This window comes from Tinamus guttatus, unplaced genomic scaffold (assembly GCF_059628265.1).
Source record: "Tinamus guttatus ecotype Peru unplaced genomic scaffold, ASM5962826v1 Tinamus_guttatus_pri_ptg000208l, whole genome shotgun sequence".
Classification (NCBI taxonomy): Eukaryota; Metazoa; Chordata; class Aves; order Tinamiformes; family Tinamidae; genus Tinamus; species Tinamus guttatus.
Genome location: NW_028288742.1, coordinates 5222121 through 5237474, shown reverse-complemented (window position 1 = coordinate 5237474; position 15354 = coordinate 5222121). Strand labels below are relative to the sequence as shown.

The 15354-nt window shown below is 37.9% G+C and overlaps 1 protein-coding gene across 1 annotated transcript in view; it reads right to left on the bottom strand.

Annotated features, from left to right (window-relative positions):
* TTC27 (tetratricopeptide repeat domain 27) overlaps nt 1-13022 on the bottom strand; it is a 114381-nt gene extending 101359 nt beyond the window's left edge. Inside the window, exons 1-3 of the mRNA XM_088524196.1 lie at nt 12929-13022; nt 10381-10558; nt 5476-5605 (exon numbers count right to left, since the gene is read on the bottom strand). Coding sequence (XP_088380322.1) covers nt 5476-5605; nt 10381-10558; nt 12929-13016 — 396 coding nt within the window. The 5' untranslated portion in view covers nt 13017-13022. The remainder of the gene's footprint in view (nt 1-5475; nt 5606-10380; nt 10559-12928) is intronic.
* Between the last annotated feature and the right edge of the window lie 2332 nt (nt 13023-15354).

Genomic DNA, 15354 nt, shown 5'->3' with positions numbered 1-15354 from the left:
GCAAGCTTTGTTATAGAACCACTTTATGAAACTGTCTTGATATGCCACAGCAATCTACAATCATTTAAGAGATGTAACAACCAATTAGTCACAAATTCACATATCAAGGCCATTCACTGGAAAGCTCAGTTCTACTAATGTAACATTACAAGGAACACAACCTAGGAGGGAGAAAGGATGACATGTACCAGACCTGACAAGAAGCAAACAAGTCTCAAAGCCATAAAATCTTCTATTTTAACAAATCCCTTTTCTTCTCCATGAAGCATATACCATACAAGGAAGCAAACGTCCTTGTCTTGAAACCAAGAAAACCTAAACCTGCACCGATTCATCCAGCTTCTGCCATGAGACTACATTATCGACTACATTATCAGCGCACAACCTACTGTCCTAATGCAGTCTTTAAGGTGAGACAACAACTACAAATGAGGAAATCATTTAAGCTTTTAAGGCTTCAAAGGTTGAACAGTCAGGATTCAGCTCCAAAAAATTCTAAAGCATTGGCCAAGAGTAAAATGAAAAATCTGAGCTTGCCCTCTTGGTGTTTAAAGATTTTAGATCTTTCAGCTGCTAGAGAATTCTCTCCTGCTAGGGAATCTTAGAAGAGAAGCAGTAAGACACACAGACAGAGAAAAATGTTGATTAAATGACTTGGGTTAGGGAATAGGGAAAGAATGGAAGACTTGAGTATCCTAGACTAACACAACTAGGCTCTCGCTTATAAAGTACATAATGATCGTAGAAATTGATAGACTCTTTCCCACCTCCTCCAAATACATCTTAGAAAAGATTTAAGCATAGCAAAATTGAATCAGGAAGAAACATTGAGAGGAAGTGTAAAGCTCAACAGTGAAAAAATGAACTTTGGATTTGGGAAGAGGACATAGCACAAAAAAAAAAAAAAAAAAAAAGAAGGCATATTGTGTTTATGTTATCATCAATGAGATTTGGTCCATCGCTTTAGACTGTTCTCTCTAGACTTACTTCGGGGATTAAAAGAAAGAAATATTGAGACTATAGTGGAGATTGTCCCCAGTTTTATGCTCCAAACCAGCAGTGGGTAAGTGATGTAGAGCTGAGTTGCAGGATGTATGTGCTAGCTCATCTTGATTATCTACATAGTCCCCCCATCAAGAGTGCAACACATGGAAGTGTTTAGCTATGAATGTGCTTGTCATGTTCCCTACTCTATTTGCAAGGGAGCTGTTTTTAAGTGGCCTCACTAAGAATGTCCCCTCTCATATGTATGCAAAGGAATCTAGAACTAACAGATTGGCCTAGCTTACAAAACTCTGCCTCCACACTTAGGCTCATTCATCAATCCTTATACACCCCAGAAGGAGAACCTTCAAACCTTTCATCTTGCTGGTCACTAGTATATAGGGAGCATATCAGTCAGCCTAAGACTCAACTCCTTCTTTCTGGCTAGTTCATGCTAATGAAAGGCCAAGCCTGTGAGTCTGAGAGAAGAAGAAAAGGCATTTCCAAAGGTTTGAGCTAGCGAGGACAAAGGATCATGTTGGATTTGAGTAGTGCTGGAAACACAGCAGTCTCTTTCAGCAAAAGAACAAAACTGCACATAAAAGTAGCAATCAAAACAAATGGAAGCAGAATTATTCAAACGTTTTGTAAAACTCATTAGTTGGAACCAACCAGAAAGTTGAAGATGACCAGGAGTTGCTGACGTATTCTGAGAGTTCCTAGGAGCTATTTATAGGGATTATCAATTAACATATTGGAATCATCTTCCAGATGAAGCTTCTAGCCAAATAAAACCTAATAACATAAATAAATACATCATACTTGTTTTAAAGTGAAGAGTAGCATCTTTGGCCATGAACAATATGACATCAGATGCTAAAACCTAATTGCTTTAAGCAATTATAGCAGCTCAATCTTCACAACATTTTTACAGTCCTTGGTACAGACCCCAACTTCTAACAGTTCTGTATCATTTATTCCCTTAGGTGAAGACAGATAGCAACAGTAACTTAATACACAAGAAGTCTATTATTATATCCCACTTATTACACATATATTAACTTAATTACAGCAAGTTCAAAGCTGGCACTGACACTGCATTTAAACTCCGCATTTTTTAATCCTTGCTTTAACACAAGTCATTTACCATATAAAACCCAGGGCAGTATCAGAGTGTGTACAGTAAACTGTGACATTATTAAAAAGGAAAAAAGAAACTTAAGAACTAAAATGTAACTGTTTTTCTGTTCAGAAATTACAGAACTATTTTTGTGTATGCACTGAAAGGGAAAAGCATATTCAGTTCTGCAGAACATTTTAAATCCTAATGGAGTACATGAACGTAGCCGTAGCCTAAAGATAAGACTGGAATCAATCTGAGGGATTGGAAGTAATGTACACATACTCATGAATATTGTTAATGGAAGACATCCAAGAGGCCCCTACGAGCAACTCATCTAACACAGACTATTTCATGACTTGTTTGTTCACTCAAATTAATTATAGTCTCATGCAGTCTTAATGCACCCGCATAAGGAAGTAAAATTAATGATGCATTCAGTTGTCTGGGAGCAGAAATAAACTTCTACGATGGGCCCAGAGCTGAAACTATGGGAAGGATAGAAATGGCAGATGTTATATAGCTGGAAAGTCATAAAGTTAAGACATACCCAATAAAGTTTTGAAAATGACATTTTTGAAAATACTCGTGAAATGAATGAGAGGCTCTAAAGGCTGAAGGTTAATACTATTATTTAGAGCAAGTTAAGAGAAGCATGCTTCACGAAGTCATAATTTAACCTTGACATGGGAAGAAGCCATTTTAATTTGAAAACCTGAAAAATAGAAAGCCTATCAAAGCGAGAAAAAAAAGAAAAAAAAAAAGGAAAAGGAAAAGAGGAGAGAAGATAGAAAAAGAGAGCCTTGTCACTATTTTCAAGCCAAATTTTCTTAAAGTCTGGGCATGCAGTAGAGAAAAGATGGATTAATGGAAGTATAAAAAGACCAAATTTTGAAGTGTTCATCTTTACAGAGTGTTTATACTAAGAACCTTTGGAAAGAAAAGAATATACATAAAGTTAATCCAAAACATGTGAAAACTTTTGAATCAAAATGTTTAAGGCAGAAGAAAACTGTATAGTGTATTTAATCACATAACTGTTTAATATGTTTGGAGAGAGAAGAAGAAGGAAAAAAAAAAAAAAAAAAAAAAAAAAAAACTTACATGAAGACAGTAATAATGTTTATAATACCAAACTTCTTTTCCCTGAATGCATAAACAGCTATATTTTACAGAAATACAAAATTCTGATGCAATGCTTTTTAGAAGCATGCTCACGTCTGTTTTTCTTTATCTTCTCTTGCCAATTTATTTTTTGGAATACCTTCTCTCTGTAAGCAAACATCCATCAAGCCATTACACCCACAGCCATAAGAGAATCTAAAGGACATGTGTAATTGCCTGTTGAATGAGAGAATATCTCATTCGTTCATTAAAATGGACAATAAACAGGAGGGTTGATCTAAGTGTTAAAGTGATGGTTGATCTTCAGTGTTAAAACCCAGCTTGTACATTAACACTAATAAAGAATATTAGGATTTTTCAGTAAACAACACCCACAGAAGATAGGAGGATGGAAGAAATGAATGTGTCTTGCTCATTTATAAAGACAACCTGAAAATATTTTCCCCTCAGAAACAGCATACTTTAAAATTGCTGATAATTCACTTCTCATTCTCAAGAATTTAGTGTATGTGGCTTGCAGAGTTATTTTTCAAGTCATTAAGAGACTAGATTTGAACACCCAGTGTCAAAAACTAAGAAAAAGAAGCCCATCATGTCATGCCAGCTTGAAAAGATGCAAATAAACTGATAAACACCTACTTAAAAAAAAAATCATAGACACTGCACCTGAATTAAAGTTATTTCAAAATACGAACTTGGTAATGAAACTAGGGCAGGACTTAATGAGTTATGGCAATCCTGCAAAAATATGCCACAGTAATACAACACAGATCCACAAGTTTTACGTGAAACTTGAAGTACTTGTCAAACCTCCCCTCATCCCACAGTTTACAGCATTTACAATGCTCATGGTCCATATCCTCTTCATAATGAAATTCTAAACGCAAAGCAAGCCATGTGTAGATACAGCATTAGCAGAAAATGTAGCAATACAGCATCTTTATTACTACGGCCAATTCATGTAGTCTATATATAACAACAACATTCTCCGTTATTACTCTGTATCAGCAGTAAGGAATTCCTGGTTTCAACTGTTTAAAAAAATATCTCATATTAAATAACATCTAAAAGTAACATATACAAGTGCATAGGCAGATTAGTTCCATCTTACTAAATGGCAGTTAAAAAGGTAATCTTGTTTGAAAATGATGAGAAGTGAGAAGATTCATGCCTTGTAAAAGGAAAAGAGGAAAAGACCTGCCCAGAAAGTAATATGAGATGGCAATATTTAGAAGGCTGTCTCAACCAGAAAAAAATAAGGGGGTAGGGGGGAAGGGAAGGGGAAGGAGGGAACTTTTCAGGCTAGCTTTTAATAATTGAAAAATTGCATTTCTGAATGGCCCATCCAACCTCTATTTAATTATATTACAAATCAGCAATGTTTTTGAAATAGGGACAAAAGAATCTCTTCAAAAACTATTACTTCTTGCCACATTCGCACTGAAGTACAGAAGAAAAAGTAGAGCTATCCCCTAGCCTCCACACAATATATTGCAGTAGTCAGTGTATTACTATAGCTTCAATTCCAGGTGAAAGCTGTAATGAACCACAGATACAGTATCAGACATGGTTTAAAGCATGGTACTGCCATGAAAAACCATACGCGTATCTCACTAGGGTAAGTTATGGTATTAGCTAGTTATGTTTGTAAAAGATAAAGCAATCAAAACTGATGCCCCTCAAGTTTCAACTCCTGTATTCCCCTATTCTTTCAGAAATACTATTTGCCTTAGTGCTTTCATACTAATAACAGGGCCATTCACTTGGCATGATCTATGAACTGACAGAGTGTTGAGCAACCAGATCTACTCTTACAGCTACCAGGCATTCTGCTATTTGCAAGACACCTAGCTTCTACCTCTTCTCCAGAGATGGAAACCTGCTAAGTCACTTATCAATATCCTTATTTTGACCCAACTAAGGATATACCCAAAATAGAATAAAAGTTGACTGACTGCAAATGCTTTTCAAGTAAATGGTGCCATGCAAACAAAACCACTCTCCCATCCAAACTCAACACATCAGGCAGGAAATAGCTTAACTACTGACAACAAAGACAGTAACTGCTTCTAGGAAAGTGCACAAGATGCTGATATAGCTGATCATACTTCCACTAGCCGCCAACAGGACTCGGCAACTAAGGCAATTCACTCCCACCCTGCCTCACGAATCTTTTCTGAATAAATGATTTTTTCCATGAATAGAATAGCAGTGGCTATAAAAAGCATATTAAAATTCAGGTATACCTCACAGAATTTCTGTAGCAGTGCAGATGGCAGAAAGTCCTCAGGCTGTAACCGAACAGGAGGCCCGGTCCAATTGCTTTGGACAAAGAGCTGCAAACTGCCCACGCCAAGTAGGAACACCAGCCTCTGCCTGCAAGATAGATAAGAAAAGCAATCAACACTATTTTTTTAATTTAGCTTACAAAACCTGGCTAATTGGTTAATTCAAATACCCCAATCCTTAAAAAAATAAAATAAAATCACACTCCCAGTATAATGAATCTAGTGCTCAAGAATGCAGAGCCATGCGGGAAATTAAAAGGGTTGGAAATATTCTTGGTTATGCAGAATGGTAATGACAACATTTTGGAAACAGATCTAGGTTATATGTTTCAGAATTTGAGACTGTATCTAATTATCAGATCAGTATAAGAGGCAAATTATCCCATACTTGCCTACTGCAGCATTATGTTTTCCTGTGAATTTTTTTTGGCTCAACATTGTCAGAAAAAGAACATGGCACCACTGTATGTTCCACATTAATGTACTTATTTCTATTTTGACATTAATTTGTTTTCATCTCCTCTGATAATAAGACTACCCTAACCTTTAGGAAGTTCTTAGGTACCACCTTAGACTTGCCTCAGATACTTTGACAGCAGTTCTCATTCAGTCATACTTTTTAAAGAATGCATTTAAAAAAATGAAACTCTGAGAATTGCTTTTCTTTCTGAAACTGAGTACAAGTTTTTTCCTTATTTACAAGGCTATAAGCATTTAACTTCCTTATCTTATTAATTCTTCAGGCAGCATCAGAAACAAATAACCTCTGTTGTCTGCAGAACGTAGTTAGAATCCCTCAAAAATTAGTAGTAGATTTAAGAGTGTAGACTTTCGGGACACTTGCACAAATTTCTGATTTTCTGACTTCTTTAGGACTTTCAGCCCTGTTGTATTGCAGATCAGTTATACGCCAACAAAGGCCCAGCTGCACATCACAGATATAATATAACTCCTATCTAAAAAAAAATCTGATATAAAAGAGGAAAGTTAAGGAGCAAAACTGAGCTGGGGAAAAAAAAAAAATCTAGTTGCTGTTTCTGTAAAGGGACAGAGAGCTGGAAGATGAAATATTATACAAGCCATTAAAACAAGTATCTGCTGGACAAGAGTGTGCAAAAGGCATAGAACAATGAGAAACTAGAAGCAGGGAACATTCAACCGGGGGGGCGGGGGAAAAAAAGAGAGAAACAGATACTTAGGAAGGTTGGAAACAGAAGTACAGGTATAAAGAGCCCTCGTTGAACAATTATATTTACTAGCTAGCATTATCCACATGTTAAATACCTACTCAAATACTGCTCAAATGTATACTCCATGTGGCCATTAAACTTCAAAACAATTTGAAGACACACTATATAATCTTACTTCAGTCCTGTATTTCCTTAGCCATGTCTTCATCCATCCATCTGGCTGGTCCTTTCTCTATGTGATGGGGTTTCCTGAGTTTTGATCGTTTCAGATGTTTACACCAAGCCCAGTACGACTGTGACCCATGATGCAAAATGAGGCATTTATACAAATACAATATAAATACTGGAGTGTATCATATAAATTTGCTTGGTTTTAAAATAAAACATAACTGAACATTCATATTTAGAAAAATAAATTTGCATGTTATTCTATAATTCACATATAAAATGTAAGAGTAAGAACATTCAATAATCTGGATATGCTTAAAAGACAACTACGTTATAGTTCTTATTTTCCTGTGACTTCCCTTCTGTACTTTCTGGGTACACACACACACATGAGAAACTGAATAGGGTTTTCTTTTTTCCCACTTTAAATACAACAGTGTCAGATTAAAAAGAAAAGTTTGCTCGCTTTTATTTTTCCATATGTATGACACACTAATTCATTGACCATCACAAGCCTCAAGAGAAATACCAGAAATATCATCCATGTTGAGAAACAAAAACAAACTTCATTGTATGGATTTGTTTTGTAAAGTTTGGTATTTATATATTTAGTAAGGTAAACATATGGTCAATAAAGACCATATTGCTCATTTCCCTAATCCTTTAGGTTTTAGGATCGAGTGCAGCAGGAGGTCTTCAGGCTCTTTCAGAGTTCTAAAAGATTTTATCCCTTCCTTGAAGTCTCTAGAGCTAAACTGTGTCTCAGGCAACAAATGCTCCTCCTTCAAATGGAAGCAAGGAGGAAGAAATAAATTAATAAAGATGGATATTCCCCTCCTATATAGACACATATATACCATGCCTCCATCTTCAGCAATTCTGCTAAATTGGTATACAACTACCAAGCTGTAATTTTCTAGTTTGTCTATAGAAGATTATTGTTAACCTTTGAACTGAGTAGCCACAGCAGGAAGAAAAATGTGTTCTATGTTTGAGAGGAATAATTTGAGACTAAGCCATGAAGTTTGAAAGTGCCTTACTGAAAAATGTTCAAGAGTGAGGAAGAAGCAGTAAAGATGATAGAAAATGTTGCAGCTAATTTTAAAATACTGTTAAAATATTTTTCTTGCAAAGTCCTGACTGTGAAAGCAGGAAAAAAATTGCAGACTATGTCCAAACATATATGTATATTTGAGGTCTAAATATTAAGCTATTTTATCCTCATACTCCTTACTCTTAGCATCAGTGAAAGAACTCAAGAGTTTTTAATGCCATTACAGAACTGTGCTTTGTACTGTTTTATATTGTGCTAAAAGAACAAGGTTAACTATTCAACTTTCCATTTCCGACTGAATTCAGATACCACTAAGTCTTTTAATTTCCAGAATTAAGACTTTAAAGTCAGGAAGAAAAAAGAAAAAAAAAAGGTAATTTGAACTAGGACCTGTGTACTGAAAGTCACAAGTCATCATATTACTGTATTTTCTAAGCTATAACTTATTACACTTTCTTAGGATCATTGGAGGGTGTCAGAAATTCTCACCATAAGCAGTGAAAGGTCAACATAACAACATGAAAAAGTTGCATTAGTTTCTTCCATAAGGCACTCACACGAGGTACAGGGCCTGCAGCTTGGAAAAAAATACCTATTTTAACCCAGAAAGTCACTGGAGGCAAAGCAGTGCATGCTGCAGGTAAGTGTTGTAGGCCATGCCTACCTAAAGCAGGAGGTGATATGTCTTTTATTAGAAGACTTTCTATGTAAAGGAAGAGGCAAACAACTTATCTTCCAGTGCTAATATCATTCAAATTGTGTCATAATATCACTAAAAGAACCTGAAGAAAAAAATATTATTTGCCTACCGAAGAGAAAATATTTCTGGAAAATACTGGTACATTTTGAAACATTTGAACTATTCAAAACTCCTATTTCAAATAAAATTATAGAATGTAATCCTGGGGAGGGCGGGGGGAGGGAAGGGAAAACCACACACAAGCAATTGCTTCTTAAAGGTTCAGTGCTGTAGATTTGCACAAGAAAAAAAAAAAATGTAAGACCAGAGAAACAGACTGCTGCTTTCTGCATGCTACAATAGAGGCAGCACAATCCTGTGAACAGGATATAGACCAAAAAAAATCCAGGGAGGGAATATAAAGATGCTTTATAATATCTTGTCATGGTGATATATGATATACATATGATTATTTTAAAGAAGCTAAACAATTGATAAAATCTATTTCTTTCATGTGCAGCAAATCATGCATTAATCAATGATTAAGACCAGGGTTGTATTAATAGCTTTCAGTCCATTTCATGTTTGCTGCATTATTCAGAATAAACTGTTCCAAGAGAGAAGTTACCAATACTGACATTTCTCCCTAAATTATGTCACCATATAAGCTCCAGTCATACACAACAACAAAACATAAAACAAAAACAAAACAGACAAGCAAAAAAACCCCAAAAAAGCTAGAGACAAAACCCATGGGGACAACCTCTGGATGTTCCAGTCCAGAAACAGGAGCACATCAAACTGTATTGCATTAGTTAAAGCCCAGGCTCTCTCTTTCTCTAAATTTCTTAACAGGACAGAGACTGATTTACAAACAACAAGAGAGAGATTAGGAATTGCATACTAAGGCATATCTTTTGTCCCACTACGACCCACAGCTTTAGAAAAGTCTCAGCCTAGTGTTTAGAACTGCCAGTTACTTGATTCTTTCAGGAATTGTAGCAAAACTTCTTGTTTTGATGCCTGTCACACCAGCACACATGTGTTTGGATTCTGTCACATTTACACGCAATACTTTCTTTTTACCTTTATCTCATCTCCTTACATCTTTTGCCCTCCTTGCCTTATTTTTTTTAGAGCAACTTCTTCCCACCTAGCTCCTCTAAAAAACTATACATACACAAAGAACTTTTTAATTTTAAATAACTACTAATAAATAACTATTTAAATTTTATTAAACATTTAAATTACATATATACATACACACTTTCTACTTCCACTACTCCTACTGTAAGCCAAAGTGAGTCTATCTTACAGAAAGCTTTAAATATAAAATTAATCAATCCATGGATATCATCCATTAGCAATATCTTACTCACTTTAAGGTAATATTAAAACAATCCTACTATGCATCAACCTGAAAAATATGAACAGACATTGTTTTGAAAGGGATATTAAATGGTATTTCACATATGAATATGTATGCAATATGGTGCTTCAAAGATAAAGATGCATGGCAAGATGGCTTCTTTATAGCAGCACCTTCAGAGGTAACCACTGTAAATAAAGCTGAAGTTTTCAACAGACCTTCATATCAAAACACTGTCTAGTGAAGGAACCAATAAAGAATAGATCCTCCAGCAAGAAAGGGCGAGGGAAGAACTTACACACCACAGAAAAACTATTTTCTAATTTTCTCTCCTCAGAAAGAGAAAAAAAAAGACAGACAAAAACAGCCGCTATTGAACCTTCCACATAATTATTATTTCCACCTTTCCATGTTATCGGCCTCTGCAGGACAGTCCAGGTATGCGCGTATCTGTTCCTCCAAGTAGCTGTCAATGTTCTCCTCTGTCACAGAAGGTGCATTGAAAATATCCTGGATGGCTGAATTTGAAAACACTGCCTCATATTTCCCATCAATAATTAACTTCAACAGCAGTCCACTTTCTGTGAAACAAATAAATAAAGCATCACCTTAGAAACAATTTCATGTTAGAAGAAATATTCAAGTCACAGCATATGCATGTCTTCTTTGGAAAAAAAAAATACATCTTACAATAAGTGTAGTTCTATTTAAGCTAAATAACAGCAGTGGCGAGAGTCATCTTATTCAAAAGGAATTTTACAGAGCTGGTATTAATGTTATAGTTAAAAACAAACTGCTATATGAATGCAAAGCATTAAAAAATGCACAGGAATTTCAAGGAAAATGTGGATGGCCTTTCAAATAAATACATTAAAGTTAATGAAGATTTAAAAATTCAGAAGAAGGTTTAAAAAAAAAAAAAAAAAAAAAAAAGAGCTCCCTCCAAAACATTTTAAATTACTAAGTTACAGGTTCTAACTATAAGACAACCTTTTTAGGAGAATAGGTCAGCCGTGACAAAAACAGCTCAACAGTTGTAAAAGTTGAGGGAATAAATTCCTAGGTAAAGGGACCGCACTTCCTTTAATTGCTGGAAGTAGTCATATTGCCCATTAGCTGTGACTTTAGCTCTACTAAAAAAGATAGTAAATTTATCTTGAGGAAATACATATCGAAGTGATAAGTCTGCATAAGAAGCAAGATGCTTAAGAGCAACTACCACATTGGTATGAATCCATTTTCTCTGCTTTTTTCTTGCAAGACAAAATGAATTCATGAAACACCATATATTTAAATCATAAGGTGTTTCTAAACAACCAAAATATAGACTAGGCTAGAATCTTTGCTCACAAAAGACATTTTCCTTTCCACCTCCTTGCCCAGACATGCAACCAAACAAGAGGCTGTCTGTTAGATGAGCCTTGAAGTGTTAAAAGCTCATATTCTTGAGCAAAATCGCCATCCAATGTGTCTCACTGCTTTGACTGCAGTCAAATCCGTGACTCCAGGCGGGTACTGCAGCTCTCATGCCATCACTGCTGCCACAGCTGCACTAACACTGGCACCCAGGCTACCCAGATTGACACCTGCACAGGGGCACATCCACACAAGCTGCTGCTGTGCAAGGAAGTCAACCCAATACTAACCCCAAGCTCTTCTAGCTCCAAACAAGTAGCCCAGAACTTGGGCAACCTGAAGACCCATGCTAAAAATGAGCTTCAATGGCAGAGATGGATGACTTGGTAGGAATGGGTGACAGAAATACATTCATTCTCATCTGCCCGCACCAGGCTATTTACCACAATTTATGTCCTTTATTGCAGAAGTCAGACAAATAATGTGAGGGCTTGTCTGTGCTAGGTGAATGAAAGAGACATTAAGCTGAAAGGGCACATGCAAAAGAAAACTAACCCTTGTAAAGCCCTGCTGACACTGCACTCTCAACAGAGAGAGAGATGAGCAACTTCCTCTGAGCTGCTCTGCAGGGAGAGGGTCTTTCACCAAAGGACACCTTATATTGGATTATAGTTGCTCAGAGAGGCAGGGGTGTATTTGACTAGGATGGTTATTGGCAGGGAGGATGCTGGTGGTTGTTTTTCCAGTAATGCAGTAACTGCAGCATGACTGTCTATAATTCCATAAATCCTGCTTTGGATTCTGCATTGGCCAATTCAAAAGCTAGCATAAAAGAATGGTCACTGATTTTAACTTTAGGTTCAGACTAATTAGGGTTCATTTCAGTAATAGCCTCACTATTTTCTCTCACTACCAGATATTGATATTGCAGGAACCTATCTCATCCAAAGCTAATGGCAACACATCACTAAAAGAAGACATACACAACTCTCACTGAAGAGATGAAAAAAAGTCACTTAGGATTTCTTGCCAATATAGTGAATAAGGCTAAATAAGAATTAACATTAGGAAGCTAGCTAGAACGGCACAGATATTTTCCAAAACTCATTAAGTGCCAAGGTAAGGATGAAAGAATCTCTCAAGAGGCTACAGCCCCCAAATATGTCAACGCTACAGCCCGTATCGCACACACAGCTGGATTCCTTGACTGCCCGAGGCACAGAAGTGCCTCTGCAGCCCCACGTGCAGCATCCGCTAAACCCTGCGGGTTCCCCTGCAGCAGAGGCAGCCCAGTAACAGCCTCGAGCCCCGCCGGGAAGTGCCTTTCCGTGTGCCCCTAACAGCTAGGGGACACGGGGCAGGCAAGGCGCGCCGCTCTGCTTCCCTCTCTGTTCGCCTGCAGGGCTCACGGCTCCGGGCAGCGCAGAGCCGCGACCCGCCGCCCGGCGGGAGCCGCCGCGGAGGCCGCAGAGGGGCGGGCAGTGCCCGGGGGCGGCGAGGGCACATCCGGCCGCCCCCAAGCGCGAAGAGGGAGCCGCGCGCTGCGCACCAACAACGGCCGCCGACCCACCCGGCCGCCACCGGCCCGGCCTCACCTGCCGCCGCGAGCTCGCCCTGCTTCCACGCCAGGGCCTCGGCGGGGCTGAGGAAGCCCCTGAGCAGGGAGCGCTCGAGGGCCGCCATGGCGCTGCCGGCTGCCCCTCAGCCCATGTGCAGGAAGCGGCCGCTGGGAGCCGCCATGACGCTCTCGCCGCGCACGCGCCACGGAGCTCCCGCCGCAGAGGAGCGGGAAAGGCGCATGCGCGCGGCGGCGGAAGCGGGGCGGGCGGCTACGTGCCTCGGCTCGAGCGCCACGTGCGAGTGCAGAGTGCGCCCCGCGCCCCGCCCCCCAGGGCTCCGCCCCGCCAGGCCGTTGGAGCCGTTGCGGCCGCGCAGGGCGGGGCGGCTCTTTTATTTATTTATTTGTTTGTTTTTAAGAGTTGCTGCAGCTCAAGTTGGTTTCTTTAAAATATAGGTTGCTGTGAGTAGCAGCCTGGTATGGTGGAAAACATCAAGGGCTGCCACCTGGGTGCTTAGGCAGCTACAGGTGGTGGGTATTGCAGCTTGGCTCGAGTTTCACGAGCTTTGTTACCGGCACATAGGCCAGGCAATTCAGAGGTAACTTCCTCTGTATGTATCTCTGTATGAGCTCTGATCGCCTATTTAGGTGTGTGGTGTTTTTGTTAAGATGCCTGTCAAATAACATTTGCTCAGAATTAGGAAGATAGATTATTTTAAAAAAATGTAAAATAGATGGGTGTAAAAATGATAAGAGAGGAAAATATTAATTGTGATTAGTAGATACCTAGTCATATATATATATATATATGTGTGTGTGTGTGTGTCTGTGTGTGACTCTGTGTGTGTAGTTTTGATGCTTTTTGTTTAATGCAGGTACTTCTATGTCTAAAGACACTCTAGACACAGATATGCACTTTAATAAATTTCTAGGGTGCAGAGTGTGGATCTCACTTGGCCTCTGCCTGTGTCTGTATTTCAAAACCCATCTGAATACCTTTAGAATCAATTCTGCCCCAGTGTTTCTAATTTTCATCATTTTGCGTGTAGTCCATTAGCCAAGAGAGGCAAAAATGTTGAGCCATTCTATTTATTCAAAATTAAATGTAACTCTTCAAACAATGTGAAATGGTCTCCCTGAGTTGCTAATGGAACCTGAAAATAATCAAGTCAGAAACCAGAAAACTATTGCAGCAGGGGATAAATACTTAATTTGGAAAAGTGAATGTTCTGAAGAAAACTGCACTGTAAAAGTTAACATTCATTTTTGTATTAAGTGCAGTGTTTAATATGGTGAAATAGAGTTCTTGCAAAGCTTAGTTTGCTATGCTTCAAAAATTATGTTTTCATTTGCTTCCATATCTAAGATACTCTTTAAAATTTGAAAAAGACTACTGCTTTTTTTATTTTACTGTATCCTTTTTATTATTATTATTCTTTAAATGAATGTAATAGTTATTTGTCAGTTTGGGCCTTAAAATTCAGGGTATTAATTTCGATTAGTTAGAATTGCTATCTTCCCCACCTCTGCCAATACTCCGAACATTTCTTTTTAAATGGTAATTCATTTTCTGGAAGCATTCAGAAATTTTGTTATGTATAAAGGAAGCACATTCCTTGCTTTGGAGAAATTTTTACCATTCACAGAAAAAGATTTTGTTACTGGTTTGTCAGTTGCTATTTGCCACCGATTTTTTGTCATCACTTGCTTCCCCTATGATAAGCCTATTCCCTCTGATTTGAAAAAATACATAGGTTTCTTAGAAAGTAAAGCCAAAAGGTTTCATCTTCATTTAAGCCTTGCTTCTGTTAGTTACCTGTGAAGAGAAGTATTTCTTCTTCAGCAAGCCCTTTGCAATACAGTGAGCTGCAGGTGCAAAATTTTAGTGTATACTTGCTTACTGGTTCTAAGCAGGAATCAAACCTTTCGGCACAAGTGTTTTCAGAGGAAAAACTTTCTTCTTTAACTTTTTTTCCAAGAGTTCAAGAAAATTGCCTCTATGAAGCCTCATGCTTTGAAGGCAAGACTTCCCCTGGGTGTCTGAATTAGCAGATTAAAATAATCTTTTAAGGTTTCTGTCTGTGCTGCTGTGTTGATACAGTGTTTATGTTCTGTTGCAGGGCTTTTTTAAAAAGCCTTTTGAAACATGATCTTAAAGGACTACAAAATGTTATGCGTTCCAAAACCACTACCTGCAAAAGATGATTTGGTAAGTTTAAAGTTATTGTTATACGTATATAAGTACGAGACATGAATTTTAAATTCATCTTCAATTTAAAGTGCCAGGTTTCAGGTATTGCTGAAGACGACATGATTGTATTTATGCTGTGTTTGAACAATACAGTTGATTTGCGATCTTGCGGTTTGTGTGTGTTTGTTTATTTGTTGTTGTTGTCATTACGAAGAGAAAACCCACTTGTTAGTATAGCAGGATTAAAACTTGCAAGGTTGTCTAACCAAAAC